General features: G+C 43.9%; 1 protein-coding gene across 1 annotated transcript; it reads right to left on the bottom strand.

Annotated features, from left to right (window-relative positions):
* Positions 1 to 3,226: 3,226 nt before the first annotated feature.
* Positions 3,227 to 4,805, bottom strand: LOC138674135 (uncharacterized). The gene is made up of 2 exons (XM_069762055.1): positions 4,695 to 4,805; positions 3,227 to 4,223 (listed from the first exon to the last, which is right to left on the bottom strand). The coding sequence occupies exons 1-2, from the start codon at positions 4,799 to 4,801 to the stop codon at positions 3,302 to 3,304; spliced, it is 1,029 nt and encodes a 342-aa protein (XP_069618156.1). The 5' UTR covers positions 4,802 to 4,805; the 3' UTR covers positions 3,227 to 3,301.
* Positions 4,806 to 16,067: the final 11,262 nt, after the last annotated feature.

Below are 16,067 nucleotides of genomic sequence, written 5' to 3'. Positions count from 1 at the left end.
TAGTGCCAGAAAGGCTGCGCAGACAGCTGTGGGTTAATATTCATAGCCTGGGAAGAGCCATGGGTATTTTAACCCCTTCCCGGGCCTCAAATATTGGCCCACGGCTGTTTGCCTAGCCTTTCTGGCCTAAAAATATAGGGGGACCCTATTTTTTTTTTTTTAGGTGGTCCACATATATTATAGTAAACCTTTAATAGGATTAATAATGGGTAGGCGTCTTATTGATGCCTCTCCATTATTAACCAGGCTTAATGCCACCTTACAATAGCATTAACCCTAGGATCCCTTTAGGGTTAGGGGTAGGGTTAGGGGTAGGGTTAGGGTTAGGGGTAGGGTTAGGATCCCTTTAGGGGTAGGGTTAGGGGTAGGATCACTTTAGGGTTAGGGGTAGGGTTAGGATCCCTTTAGGGGTAGGGTTAGGGGTAGGGTTAGGGGTAGGGTTAGGATCCCTTTAGGGGTAGGGTTAGGGGTAGGGGTAGGGTTAGGATCCCTTTAGGGGTAGGGTTAGGGGTAGGGTTAGGATCCCTTTAGGGGTAGGGTTAGGGGTAGGGGTAGGGGTAGGGTTAGGATCCCTTTAGGGGTAGGGTTAGGGGTAGGGTTAGGGGTAGGGGTAGGGTTAGGATCCCTTTAGGGGTAGGGTTAGGGGTAGGGTTAGGGGTAGGGTTAGGGGTAGGGTTAGGGGTAGGGTTAGGATCCCTTTAGGGGTAGGGTTAGGGGTAGGGTTAGGGGTAGGGTTAGGATCCCTTTAGGGGTAGGGTTAGGGGAGGGTTAGGGGTAGGGTTAGGGGTAGGGTTAGGATCCCTTTAGGGGTAGGGTTAGGGGTAGGGTTAGGGGTAGGGTTAGGGGTAGGGTTAGGATCACTTTAGGGGTAGGGTTAGGGGTAGGGTTAGGGGTAGGGTTAGGGGTAGGGTTAGGGGTAGGGTTAGGATCCCTTTAGGGGTAGGGTTAGGGGTAGGGGTAGGGTTAGGGGTAGGGGTAGGGTTAGGATCCCTTTAAGGGTAGGGTTAGGGGTAGGGTTAGGGGTAGGGGTAGGGTTAGGATCCCTTTAGGGGTAGGGTTAGGGGTAGGGTTAGGGGTAGGGTTAGGATCCCTTTAGGGGTAGGGTTAGGGGTAGGGTTAGGGGTAGGGGTAGGGTTAGGATCCCTTTAGGGGTAGGGTTAGGGGTAGGGTTAGGGGTAGGGTTAGGATCCCTTTAGGGGTAGGGTTAGGGGTAGGGTTAGGGGTAGGGTTAGGATCACTTTAGGGGTAGGGTTAGGGGTAGGGTTAGGGGTAGGGTTAGGGGTAGGGTTAGGATCACTTTAGGGTTAGGGGTAGGGTTAGGATCACTTTAGGGGTAGGGTTAGGATCCCTTTCCGGTTAGGATCCCTTTAGGGGTAGGGTCCTTAGGGTTATGAGCCCTAACCCTACCCTAACTATTTCAGTTTATAGTGGGTTTTTTACTTAATGTTGTTGATTGGCGCACGCACCGCTCAGGATTGACGGCGCCAGAGCTAGTAGTAAAACAACTGCACAACTGCACACGAATGTTTTTATTGGTGTTTGTGTTTTCAGTTTGTGCTTGTGTTCATTTATTAGGGGTTACTTTGATATATTTCAAGCATTTGTGTAACATTACTTGGTCGTGCTATAGATTATGAGATGACACTATTGTATTTATTGTAGGTTCGTGATTATCCGGCCTTGTGGGACCCATCCGATGAGTCCTATAAGGACAAGTACTTCAGGGAGCTAGCCTGGACAAAAATAGTGCGCGACCTGATCCCGGATTGGGACAAATATCCTGGGGCTACACAGCAGAAAATCGGTAATTTTAATTAAATTTTTTTAGTAAACCTTGAGTATATTACAAATATAATTTGTTTAGATCTCTAAAAAATTGTTGTTGTTTTTTGTAACCTTTTTTTGGTAGATAAAGATGTGAGGCAACGTTGGCGCTCCATCAGAGACCGTTTTACTAAATTCCTCAATGAATGCTCAAAGAGTGGCTCTTCGCCCAGCAAAACTAAATTCCCCTTTAGTGAAGAGCTGCAGTTTCTTGTGACCAGCAGGACATTGAGAAAGTAAGTTAAAATCCACTCCACAAGATTATTTATATATAATATGTTGTGCGAAAAATTAATGTGTTTTTTTTCCCCAACAGGACGGAAGGAAACATGTCGGTAGCTGATTTGGAGGACAGCGACACCGAGGATGGAGCAGGCAGTTCCTCTGGAGTGGGAGGGACCATCTCTCCCTCCACTCCCACAGCTTCTGCTGAATCAGCATCCACTTCAGCAGCTGCTGCATCAACATCTACTTCAGCAGCTGCTGAAGCATCTGATTCCGCAGAAGCTGTGAGAGTGGAGAAGAGAGCTGTCTATCCAGTGGCAGCAGAGAAAAAAAAAAAAAAAACAAGAAGAACCAAGATGACCAAACTGTCCAAATTGCTTGTGACACATTAGATTTATTAAAAAAAACAAGTACCGATGACCATTGCGACTCCTTTGCACAAACTGTCGCCAGAAAAACACGCTCCCTGCCACCGGATAGACAATCTCTTTTCATGTCTATGGTCCAGATGTCCCTCACTGCTCTGGAGGACCCTGCTCCGATTTCTCCCTACAATGAGGTTCTGATGGGGGTGTTGGGACTTTTCAGGCCCCGACACAGAACACCTGAAGCAGCTACAAGACCCCAGTATTTGGCCCACAGCCAAGGAAGTTCTGGAGACAGAGGCAGTTCGCAGCATCTGGGGGGAGCACCGTATCAATCTGAGGGAACAAATTACCTCTATTCTCCCGAATATACATTTCTTAATTGAACGTGGGCAAAAGTTTTCAGTTGCACTAAGTTGTGCTTTTGTTTGCAGCTCCAGTTGCCTGTTGGATTTGAAAGGGGCTGTTTATTTTTTTTTTTTCAAATTGAAAAATCTTTTGTAAAAATTACCAAGAATTTGTGTTCTTTAAAATAAATTTTATTTCACACAAAATATTCTCTTTTTTAGACAATGGGGACAAGGCCGCTGTCCTGGGTTTATGGGCTATCGATTAGTGGTTTATGGGTTGATGTGTTAACAATTGTATACCTCATACTGCTGTTAATTTCTGAAAACACCAACCATTTTTTTGACATAAAAAAAAACAAACCAAATTAAACCAAAATAGATTTTTTATTTATATTACGACCAATTTTTTTTAATTTTTTTTGGTAACATGAAAAAAAAATTTTTTTTTACAAATTTTGGGTTGGTTGCTGTCGTTTATCATTCTTCGGGATGTTTTCAAAACTGTTAGCAGCGATGTCGGCAACTTTTTTGGGGGGGTCAGTGTAGATGCATCCTTCTCTGCTGGTCAGGCTGCTCAACACCAGCACAGGAGTATTGCCAGTGCACGGCACCTTCTGGACTCATGAAGTAGTCAGTGAAGGATTCTCTCACACGCACACCAGAGTTGGACGGCCTGCCCAGACCCCCGTTGACCACTGGATTAAATACTGGCTGCTGGTACTCCACATCTACGTCAGTGTTGTACTCACGAGCATAGTTGTGGAGTACACAGCAAGCCTTTATCACAGCATCAACGGTGTCTGTGTCCAACTGAATGGCAGTGTGAAAGATCCTCCACTGACTAGTCATGATCCCAAAGGTGCATTCCACATATCTGCGTGCACGACTCAGCCGATAATTAAAAATCCTCCATCGGGCATCCAGTCCCCTTCGTGGGTATGGGCGCAGCAGGGTTGTCGTTAAGGGAAACGCCTCATCCGATACCATCACAAAGGGCACTGGATGTGTGGAACCCGGCAAAGGTCTTGGGGCTGGGAGCGTGCCGCCATCTCGAAGAATTTGCATCCCAATCTGTGACGTTCGCAACACCCGAGAATCCCCAGTACTACCATAGGCACCAACGTCAATGGCAACAAATTTGTAATGGGCATCAGCCACCGCCATCAGGACCACTGAAAAATACTTCTTATAATTAAAGAAGCGTGATCCTGATCGTGGTGGCTGCTGGACCCTTACATGTTTACCATCGACTGCACCTATGCAGTTTGGGAAATTGGCCACAGACTGAAAGCCTGCTGCAACCTGCAGCCAAGTCTCCTCGGTTGGGGAAGGCATCACCATGGGCTGCAACTTCTGCCAGATGACGGTACATGTACACCTCACAATGTTACAGATGGTAGATTTACCAACTCTAAATTGGAGGTGCAGGGATGTATAGCTCTCTCCTGTGGCCAAAAATCTGGAAAGAAACAAAAAAGAAAATTAGAAATGTCACACAAAAAGGTAATTACAACATGTCACAAGTTAAGGCCGCTATAATATGCGTCCAGCACCATTCAATAATGATGGTATTAAAACCCAGCACAACACAAAGGGTGTTAAAAACATTAATAAAAGGCCTGATGGGACTTGTGCACACACGCATGCGAGATATGACCGAGTGTTGCATGGTTATCCCCGGACCTGCTGCATGCACTCCGTTGTGGAGCGTGCGGCTCCATGTATTGGTATGTGGGTGCACACTCCGCTCCAGAGTGCAGGCGGCAGGGCCAGGGATTACCATGCAACACTCGCCCGTATCTCACGTGTGTGTGTGTATGTGTGCCCCCTGTCCAACAGGAGGACTGGGTGGGTTTAATCACACATACTGGACACAGAGACGTGTAAAATAGAGACCTAACGACATTCCCCCAAAAAAATTGTTACTTACCGCAAGGTGATGAGCAGCCTTTCCTCTGCAGAGATGGACTTCCTCATCACTGTGTCTTGCAGTGTTAAATGGGGTGCCAGGATGGTGAGCAGTCTGTCAAATGCCATAATTGGTAACCGACAAAATGACATAAATTTTTCAGGATATCTGAAAATTGAAAAAGAAACACAAAAAAGGGTTACTTCACAAGTATTGCTAGCAAAAAAATGTAAATTTGGCTACGTTCAGATTAGCGTTTCCCGATGCTGCGTCGGGAAACGCAGCGGCGACGCACGCGTCATGCGCCCCTATGTTTAACATGCGTTTTTCTTGTTGCGTTTTCCGACACGTGCGTCGTTTTTTACGCTAGCGTCGGACGCAAGAAAATGCAACAAGTTGCATTTTTCTTGCGTCCGATTTTCGTCAAAAAACGACGCACGCGTCGCAAAAAGCAGCGTTTTTGCGTGCGTTTGCACGCGTTTTTTCGTGCGTCGTGCGTTGCGTCGCCGACGCAGCGGCATGCAACGCTAATCTGAACGTAGCCTTAGTCATTCAATATATTTCTACTTACCTCCTCAAATCATTGTACAGCACATAAAAGTGCCCCTTCTCAGTTCGGTCTGCTACAAGCGGATGCACCCACATTCGTTTCTGCGCACGTCTTCTCTGCCGCCGCTGCCTCTAAAATAAAAAAATAAAAAAATATTTTGTAAACACAACAATTAGAAAAATATATCAAACATGCCTGGAAAACAATGCGGATTATGTAAGGGTACGTGTCCACATTCAGGAAGGCCCACCCCCTTCTGGGACGCAATGATGCCAGATGTGTTCATTGTACAAATCCAGCATCATCGCACCCCACGCATAGGGCCCTGTTTTATTCCTTGCGGAGCCACAGTTTCACAACAAGGAACACGGACATGCCGTGATCATAAAAGACCCGCAGCATGTCCGGAGTCACAGGGCTGACGGATGACACAAAGTGGACACGTGATTTCATGACATCACCTCCACTGTACTGTTACATGTGGACGCTGCATTTTTGGCGCTGCGGCCACACGCAGCGCCAAACATACAGCGTTTCCAGAACGTGGACATGTACCCATAACCCAATATATAAAACAAACAGACATCTGCTTACCTGACGTGCATGTCGATTCAGAATTAGAAGCATCAACCCCAGGATCGCAATCCGGTGTGGCGTGCGGAGCTGGATCCGTGGGCTGTCATCTGGCCGACGCTCAGCACGTCCACTCATTTTGATGTGTAAGTTCCAAAATGGAGGATGGAAGAAGAAAAGGGTTGGACAAGGAAATGACATAATTTTTTTTTTTCCCCCCCACTGCAGTAAGCTTTATTTGTGTCAAACACAGACAATCTGCAGAGAAAACTGCATCAAAAAACGCACTAAAAACCGCATCAAAAACCGCATCAAAAAACGCACCAAAAACGCACCAAAAAACGCACCTGCGTTTTCTGCAAAGACCTGCGGTTTCAGTCCTGAAAAAAAAAGGATGGAAATCAGGAACGTGTGAACATACCCTAAGAGTGGATGGGCCTATGGTAATTGTCCCCTTGAAGGACAACTTTGAGGCAAACGTCGCTGTGTCTAGTGTACCTCCTCCAACTGCCACTAGACGCTGACGTTTCCCCGACCGCTGAGGACCCTTGGAGGCAAGGTGTCCTGACTGCTGGCAAACATGACGGATCTTATGTGCACGGGCAGACTGAGACTTGGATCCCGCTCGTGTCACCTCTAAGGCCTCATGTGACTCGGATGCCTGGACTGGAGATTCCAAAGGTTTGGCGAAGGTGGGAGCCAGCCGAAACCTCTGCCTACACTGGGCTCGCTCCAACCTCCGCTCGTTAAAACGGAGGTCAATACGAGTAGAGACAGTTATTAACTCCTCCAGTGTGGCAGGAATCTCCCTAGTGGCCAGAGCGTCCTTAATGTGGTCAGCCAGGCCCCTCCAAAATATGGGGATAAGGGCTTTATCCGACCACTCCAGCTCGGAAGCTAAAGTACGGAAGCGGACGGAAAAATGGCTGACCAAGGACTCACACTGAGTTAATGCCAGTAGTTGGAGCGCTGTGTCATGGGTGACTTGAGGTCCTAAAAAGACCTTTTTCAGAGTGCTCAGGAACAACGGAGCACTCTGCACCACATGATCACCACGCTCCCACAGCGGCGTAGCCCACTCCAACGCCCTGTCCGACAAAAGAGACACAATAAATCCCACCTTAGCCCGCTCTGTAGGAAAACGTGCAGCCAGGAGCTCGAGGTGAATTGAGCACTGACTCACGAATCCCCTACAAGTTTTGCTATTTCCAGAAAATTTTTCTGGCAGCGGGAGGCGAGATAACGTCGGAACAGGGGTGGCAGTGGACAAGGTTGCTGCAGCCACGCTAGCAGCCTGTACAGCAACTGCGGTAACATCCACAGCTGAGGTTGAGCTCTCGAGAGCCGCCAACCTACCCTCCAGCTGCTGGATATACCGCAAGGATTGATGAATGTCCGCCATTTACTAGCCAGACCCTGGTGCTAGTATTCTGTTAGGGCTAGCGGAACGCACCGAGTAAATAGAGATGTTTATTGATATTGGTGCGTTCGCAGCCCGGGGTCCACCGTGCAGGAGTACCTGCTGCTAGCAAACGGCGGAGCTATATGGCGGTATAGACTAACTCAGTTAATTCACTGAGTAGCCGTGAAAGGAAAGCACTGTGCCCTGTTAGACTCCACAGAGGCACAGGCTAACTGCCCAAACAGAGAGCAGTCAGTGGTCACACAAACACACAAAACTCCTCGCCGGAGGAGCCAGCATTCTAGGGGCTTATTTCAGCCGGGTCCCTGAATACACTCAGACTCAATCTCCTTGCCGGAGGAGCCAGCATTCTAGGGGCTTATTTCAGCCGGGTCCCTGAACACACATACATGTGACCACACTGGCGCAAAGCACATAACATAAGGCAATACTAGCGCATGGCCGTGCGGTCATGCGCAGTTTATATAGTTGCAGCACAGGAAGCTGCTACTGAAGTTTTTGCCCTTTCAGGACCCTCCAGAAGGACCAATGGAAAGTGCTGCAGTACCTGAGCATGTTTTGCCCTTTCAGGACCTTCCAGAAGGACCAATGGAATGTACTGCAGCACCTGAGCATGTGACCGAACATGTGGCCCTCGACCTCCAATGGGAGACCCTGCCCTGGGCATGCTCAGTGTGAGTAAACAAGGACTTAGTCCCAGAGAAGCTCGCTCGCCCGCCGCAGATCAGTGCAGGGTACCATAGGAAAGCCAGAAAAGGCAGTAGTGACCCTATGCACCGAATCAGCCCCAGCGAGATGCTGGGAGCGACGTCTCCGCTGAGCAGAGCCCACTGCGGCCGATACCGAATGGGAGACCGCAGCAGACACGGATCGAGATTCCCACTGTGCAGCAGAGGAAAGTCGACTCCTAACACCCGCCATTTCAGCTTTGTGTTTATAATAGCCCCTGCTGGACCTGCAGTTTTAAGACCTCAGCTATCATTCACATGACTACTGCAGTCAATCACTGGCTTCAACAGTGATGTTTGCATGTATGACCTCTGGGACTAGTGTTTGACAGCTGCAGTTCTGTGAATGATTAATTTGTAGCGCTGCCGCACTTGTGGGGATTGTAGCAGTGGCACTGGATAAGCGATAAGCAGGAATCAATATTAATAGAGGCTATTTTTCTATTTTATAGCATTTCTTAAAAGGGTTGAACCAAATTTGGAATTTGGAGAATAATACCCTAAACCCTGGGACTCTGGTTGCTGGGACTCCACTGATTCTGTAAACTAGAACTTTGTGGATGGAGCAGTGGTTGATAATGCTCACCTCTGCTCTATTCATTCTTAGTTGGTGATTGCATTCCTGTCTAAATGGGCCCTTAGTATGTTGTGGAAAAGCTCATAGAATATTTATTGGACTTAGTGTGGAAAAAATATTTTAGATTTGTCTTCTTCTTATGGATATTGATAACTTTGATGAGGTCTTCTGTGGACCCAAAGTATAGCTAACTACTTCATACCCATGTTTGAGGTAACCTAAGTTCAAAGTATATTTGCAAAAACAGTCAAATTGGTTTACAAATGTGGACGATGTTTTCCTCCATTGAACTAAGTCCAGGCAGAAGATGTCATCCTTCATAACAAACTTGAATAATTGTTACCAGTATATTATATTTTCCCTTCAGACAGTTGCAAATAAGGTACAGAAAAAAATGGAACTTGTTTGTTTGCTACTGTTTAAACTTCTATGTATTTAAAGCCAACAGACAGTAATAGGTGGAATAGCAGTCATGCATCCCAGACTTTTAGGTATACTCCATAAAAGTCAAAGGATGAAATGTTGAGTGCTTGTAGAATCTGAAATGAGGATGGAGAATATAAAAGAAATATAAATAAATTGAGTCATACATTTTACACAACATGTCTATTCAAAGAGTGAAGTGAAAATGGATGTTGACATAATAACTAGAAGTACAATTAGAGCCTACAAGCCCAAGCCGGTAAACATTTGTCAACTGTTTTTCTACTTATGATCATTAAACATGCCATCATGAAATATTGACCAAAGTTAAAAAGAAATTACAAATGCAGAATTGAATTTTGTATTGTCCTGAGTTAATTTGTTGAAATCATTGGCGATCATTGGCGAATCAGATTATATGGGCTGATATCAAGAAGAATAAAATGTCAAAATAAATGCTTTTACAAACCTGAAACAATGGCACATTTGGTGATAGAACAATGATAGAACAAGTCAATGTAGAGAATAGGAGACTCCTAGAAAGAAAGCTGACCGCAATTTTTGTGAGACAACTGTATAGAGACACTTCAGGAGGGAACATTGGTCTACGACCTGAAATGGAATATCTTCGAAGAGTTAATGTTCCAGATGAACAAACAACTAAGATCAGGTTGATTCAACATGAAGTATCCTGGCTCTTTAATCGTTATACACTTGAGCTGCCCATTTATGACTTGGTTTGTTGGATTTTCCATGCAAAATTGAGACTCTTGGCAAGCATGCAATCAGAGATAGAAATTGGGAGCTGGACATGTTTGTAATACTTAATTCTTACATTAACCAAGAGGTAATAATTTTGGGGTATCTTCACTTAGATCTCTGCTTTGTCATATTCCTCTGCTATTTCTCTTGAAGTATCCGAATAAGGCAGTACTACATTAGGCTTTTAAGACACAGTTAATTCATTTTAAATAAGCATTAATGTCAACTACTTCAGAGGTGGTTAAGCTGCTTGTATTAGAACTGTCACTAATTCTGGTAATTGAGGCAAAATCAGGTAAAATCATAGAGCTACGCTCCTGCCACTGACCTCTTGTGTGCATTGAGAGTAACCTCAAAATCAGCCTAATGAAAATATAATGGAGGCAGGCTGCAAGGTGCATATTCTTGCTATTCGGCATCTGGTGGACGAAGTAATGAATGGAGTGACCAAATATACTGTAACAAAGTCTGCCATCCTTACTATCCTACAATTGTACTGCAATGAGTGTGTTATGGAAGGGGATGTTGAAAATAGTCTTGTTGGGTATTATGTGCCAGTGTTGCTTTCAAGTCCAAGTCAGGCCCTGATTAATGTAAAAGCATCTTTAATCCTGTAGCTGTAAATTAATCTTGTAAATATAATGTTTCCTTGTAATTTATTCATTTATTTATTATGTCTCCAACTTACCACTTGTTCATATCTTTGTGTGAGTATGTTTCATAATGGGTGCGATTGGTGTTAATATCGGTTTTGGTTTTATAATTATTATAAATTAAGAAAAAGGAATCAACTATTATGTATTTAATCCGGTATTCTATATTATGAACTGTCACGGATCCCTCTCCGTGCTGTCACTAATTTGTCACGTGCCCGTTCTCAGCACGTGACTTGAGGTTGCGCCTGCAAGGGTTAATCTATCTTCACACACTGACCCAGGCCACACCCGCTCATACACGCTGCCACCACTCACTGAAACACGGGCGATGAGTTCCGGAAATACTGCTACTACTGTCTACCACTCATAAGGCTCACACACCTTAGGCTATGGATTATTTAGAACATACAAGGTTCAACTGTTAAAGTTTATGCTTTAACCCCTTCACGACCTTGCCCTTTTCCGTTTTTGCGTTCTCGTTTTTTGCTCCCCTCCTTCCCAGAGCCAAAATTTTATTATTTTTCCATCAATGTGGCCATGTGAGGGCTTGTTTTTTGCGGGACAAGTTGCATTTTTCATCGACATCATTGGTTTTAGCATATTGTGTACTAAAATACGGGAAAAAAATTCCAAGTGCGGTGAAATTGCAAAAAAAGTGCAATCCCACAATTGTTTTTTGTTTGTTTTTTTTTGCTAGGTTCACTAAATGCTAAAACTGACCTACCATTTTGATTCTTCAGGTCATTACGAATTTATAGACACCAAACATGTCTAGGTTACGTTTTATCTAAGTGGTTAAAAAAATTCCAAAGTTTACTAAAAAAAAAAAAAAAAAATTGCACAATTTTCAAATACCCATAGCGCCTCCATTTTTCGTGATCTGGGGTAAGGTGAGGGCTTATTTTTTGCGTGCCAGCTGGCATTTTTATTTGTATCATTTTGGTAAATGTTCTTTTGGTCGCCTGTTATTACATTTTAATGCAATGTCGCTGCGACCAAAAAAACGTAATTCTTGTGTTTCAAATTTTTTTCACGCTACGCCGTTTAGCGATCAGGTTAATCTTTTTTTTAATGATAGATTGGGCGATTCTGAATGCGGCGATACCAAATATGCGTAGGTTTGATTTTTTTTATTGTTTTATTTTGAATGGGTGAAAGGGGGTGATTTAAACTTTTATATTTTTTTATTTTTTTCATATTTTTAAAAACTTTTTTTAAAACTTTTGCCAAGCTTCAATAGCCTCCATAGGAGGCTAGAAGCTGGCACAAATAGATCGGCTCAGCTACATAGCAGCGATCATAAGATCGCTGCTATGTAGCTGAATTGCAGGCTTGCTATGAGCGCCGACCACAGGGTGGCGCTCACAGCAGGCCGGCATCAGTAACCATAGAGGTCTCAAGGACCTCTATGGTTACTATCCTGATGCATCGCTGACCCCCAATCATGTGACGGGGGTCGGCGATACGATCATTTCCAGCCGTGCGGCCGGAAGCGCCGGTTAAATACCGCTGTCAGCGTTTGACAGCGGCATTTAACTGGTTAATAGCGGTGGGTGAATCACGATTTCACCCGCCGCTATTGCAGGCACATGTCAGCTGTTCAAAACAGCTGACATGTCTCGGCTTTGAGGTGGGCTCTGCGTCGGAGACCACATCAAAGCAGGGGACCCGACCTCCATTGTAATAGTACGGCGGAGGTCGGGAAAGGGTTAAAACAAAAAGTACAGTGCTTACAGTACGGGCATGCAAAACAGTATAAAATAAGCAGGAGAAAACTTACAGAAATAGCTAACTTGTAGTCTGCTTCTGCTCCCTGAGGGTAGGATGAATATAGATTGGATCACATCAGCTTCCCAGGCTGCCCTCAAATGTGAATAATTTTGAATGTATACAAGCCAAATTTATAGAGTCACCCTGGAGGTCAGATTTCTAGACCAACCCCTCAAGTTGATATTCTAATTGCTTGTTTTCGATTGGACCACGGCCGCGCCTCCAATGAATATATTATTTTCTCTGAGATATTTTGTGTAAAGCTTCCCACAGATAGATAGTGTCAGGCTGTAATTGACATCTCTCTTCAAAGATCAAAGAGCTAGGAGGTGTCAAATGTTCCCTTTCTTCTTGGTTCCCATCAAGAACCCCTGGTGAGATTGGAGACAGAAGTCTGCTGTCTCAGGAAAATACATATTAACACCTGGGTGAGACCTGCAGCCTTCAGGACAGATGTTCAATTATTACTAGTCACGCAATAAACCTATACATAATTAACTGCACACATATATGTTTATACATATTTCACTACATGAACTGTTTTAAATATGTAATATTTAAAATGAGTGTATGTGTGTATATTAATGGTTTCTATGGCAACGATGGTATCATAATAGGTTTCAGTGGTAACGTTATGTCATAATGGTTGCCATGGCAACAATGATGTCATAATAGGTTGTAATGGTGATGGTTGTCATAATGGTTGCCATGGTGATGATGTCATAATAGGTTGTCATGGCGAAGATTGTCAGAATGGTTGTCATGGTGAAGATTATATAATTATGGGTTTATGGGCATGGAACTATGGGATGGAGGATGTGTGATGGGTATATGGGCATGGGACTATGGGATGGAGGATATGTATGATGGGAATATGGGCATGGGACTATCAGATGAAGGATTTGTGATGGGTATATGGCACGGGACTATGGGATCGAGGATGTGTATGATGGGTATATGGGCACAGGACTATGGGATGGAGGATGTGTGATGGGTTTATGAACATGTGACTATGGGATGGAGGATGTGTATGATGGATATATGGGCACAGGACTATGGGATGGAGGATGTGTGATGGGTATATGGACACAGGACTATGGGATGGAGTATGTGTATAATGGGTATATGGGCACAGGACTATGGGATGGAGGATGTGTGATGGGTACATGGACACGGGACTATGGGATGGAGGATGTGTATGATGGGTATATTGGCATGGGACTATGGGATGGAGGTTATGTATGATGGATATATGGGCATGGGACTATAAGATGGAGGATATGTATGATGGGTATATGGGCACGGGACTATGGGATGGAGGATATTTATTATAATTTGTTATCACTAACCACAGTTAGTTACTATGGCCGGGCAACGCCAGGCTCTTCAGCTAGTATGTAATATTTATAAATACATAAAGAGTAACCACCATTTTAATTTTTATTTAATAAGTCAATAGTACGCATGAAAATAAGCAGCTTTGTAATATATCTTATTAGAGAAATCTGCTTCCTTTATCTGCCAGGATTGATCAGTCATTATCAAAATTCTCAATTCTGAGGTAAGATCTGTATTCGGTGAAGACAGACTCACCAATTACTGAGATAGGTGGTGGCAGTTGCTATGGGTACAATTCTATGTAGAAGGGAGGAGCTAGAGGTGGAGCTCCACTCTTTTCCTCCTCTTCTGTCTAGATGGAATCTCATCAGTAGCACTTGCAGTCTCCTATCTTCACTAAATACAGATGTTACCTCAGAATTTTGATAATGACTGATCAAAGAGAAAAAAGGAAACTTTTCCGATAAGATACATTATATAGTGTCTTAATTCCATTTGTACTATTCATTAATGAAATAAAATTTAAACAATAGTTACTCATCTTTGACTGACAGGTGAAGTCATGTGATGACTGCTATATCTTCTGTACTCTGGGTAGAGTGCATGCTTCAGAAAGGGAATACTACCAAATATTACTAGTGTGATCTCATGTAGATTCTACTCCAGCAGGATTTCTGAATCATCTGCAATCTGCATAGCTGTTTCCACCTAAGGATTTTTTCTGTCCAGTCAAATGGAGGTGAATTTAATAAGAGATTGACAGTTGAATGACTATTGAACAATTGACTATGTATAACATGGTCCCTGTATTTTTGTATGTTTCGTATATATTCTTACTCAGATTATCAAGTATAATTTTCTAAAATTATAAGTTGGTTGTTACATCCTTACTTTTCTATTAATCTCACAAATAGTTGAACATGAAACCAAGTGGGTTAAAATTAATTTCTCATAAAGATAAAAGAAACTTCAAGGAAACATTATCAATTTATACAATGAGAAAAATGAATAATGATATAGCGATTTTTCTTTCACACTTCATCCCACCACTTTCTGCTTGTCAGTTTGAAGTGGGTGGCAATATCAATACTCATACCAGTACAGGATGCGTGTGTTGACAGAAAACTTTAAACTATTATTTTGTGTAACTAAGTTACAGACAACAGATATATATATATATATAGATATATAGATATATATATATATATATCTATATATATATATATACATATATATATATATATATACAGTTTAAACTAGAATGTTTTAAGGCATTTTTACAGTCAAAAGTTTACATGCACTAAGATTACTATGATTTTACACAATTCTGGACTGCCCATATGATGATGTCATTTGTTTGGAAGCTTCTGATTCATGTTTAAGATGAAATAATATTGGAGCGTTCGCAGTCCGGGGTCCACCGTGCAGGAGAAAAACCTGCTGCTAGTAAATGGCAATGCTATATGGCGGTGAAAGCGAACCCTGTAAAGCCACAGGTCCGCAATACCGCACTAATAAGTGCAAGCAAGGAGTCAGTGAACTCAATCTCAAGACTCAGGGTTGAAGCCCGTACAGACTACTTGCGCACCACACCGCAACTGGGTGTGTTAGGTATAGTAAGAGCACCGAAGTGCGAACTGTGCCGTGCTGGGTTAGGAAGCGCACTACTGGCGCGTGGCGCCGCACTGGCAGTCACAGCAATAGATGCTGATTCGTGTGTAACACGTTGAGTGATTAGTCGGCCACTAGGTAGCAGCCATACTCCTTACGCGAACAGTCATACAATAGGGTAGGAGTATTTAATGAATGACTTGCACTCACAACAAACACACGTATACAAATGTCCACTAGCGCATGGCCGTGCGGTCATGCAAAGCTTATATAGCTGCAGTACGTTCAGGACCTTCCAATAAAGGACCAATGGGCAGCTGCCACAGAAGTTAGCCCTTTCAGGACCTTCCAGGAGGACCAATGGGAACCACTGCAGCATCTGAGCATATGACCCTCGATCTCCAATGGGAGATCTCACCCTGGGAATGCTCAGAAGGGAAAAAGTAGGACTTAGTTCCAAAAGCGTCCGCTCGCTGCTGCCCAGCACTGGCTTTAATGGCAAAAGCTGGAAAAGCAACAGCAAGCCTAAGCACAGAGTGAGACTGAACCAGACCCAAGGACCGACGTCTCCGCTGAGCAGGTTCCACTGCGGCAGGAGAAGAATGGGAGACCGCAGCAGAAACGGCCCGAGATTCCCCCTGTGCAGAAGCGGGAACTCGACCCCTAACATCAGCTATCATACTGCTCAGGAAGGAGATGGGTTCAGTGTCCTAGAAATGAACATACTCTGGTCTGAAATGTGCATATTAACCCAAGGACAAAAACAAAAGACCTTGTGAAGATGATGAGGGAAGTTGGTAAGATTGTGTCAATATCCACAATGAAATGAGTACTGTATCAACATGGGCTGAAAGTTCACTCTGCCCGGGAAAAGCCATTACTCCAAAAGGAACATAAAAAACAGGTTAATGTTTGCAAATGCACACAGGAACAAAGACTTTAATTTTTGGAGACATGTCCTGTGGTCTGATGAAAATAAAATT

The sequence above is a fragment of the Ranitomeya imitator genome, chromosome 4, assembly GCF_032444005.1.
Source record: "Ranitomeya imitator isolate aRanImi1 chromosome 4, aRanImi1.pri, whole genome shotgun sequence".
NCBI classification, from domain to species: Eukaryota; Metazoa; Chordata; class Amphibia; order Anura; family Dendrobatidae; genus Ranitomeya; species Ranitomeya imitator.
The sequence above is the reverse complement of the archived record's forward strand: the minus strand, read 5'-3'. Positions and strand labels throughout refer to the sequence as shown.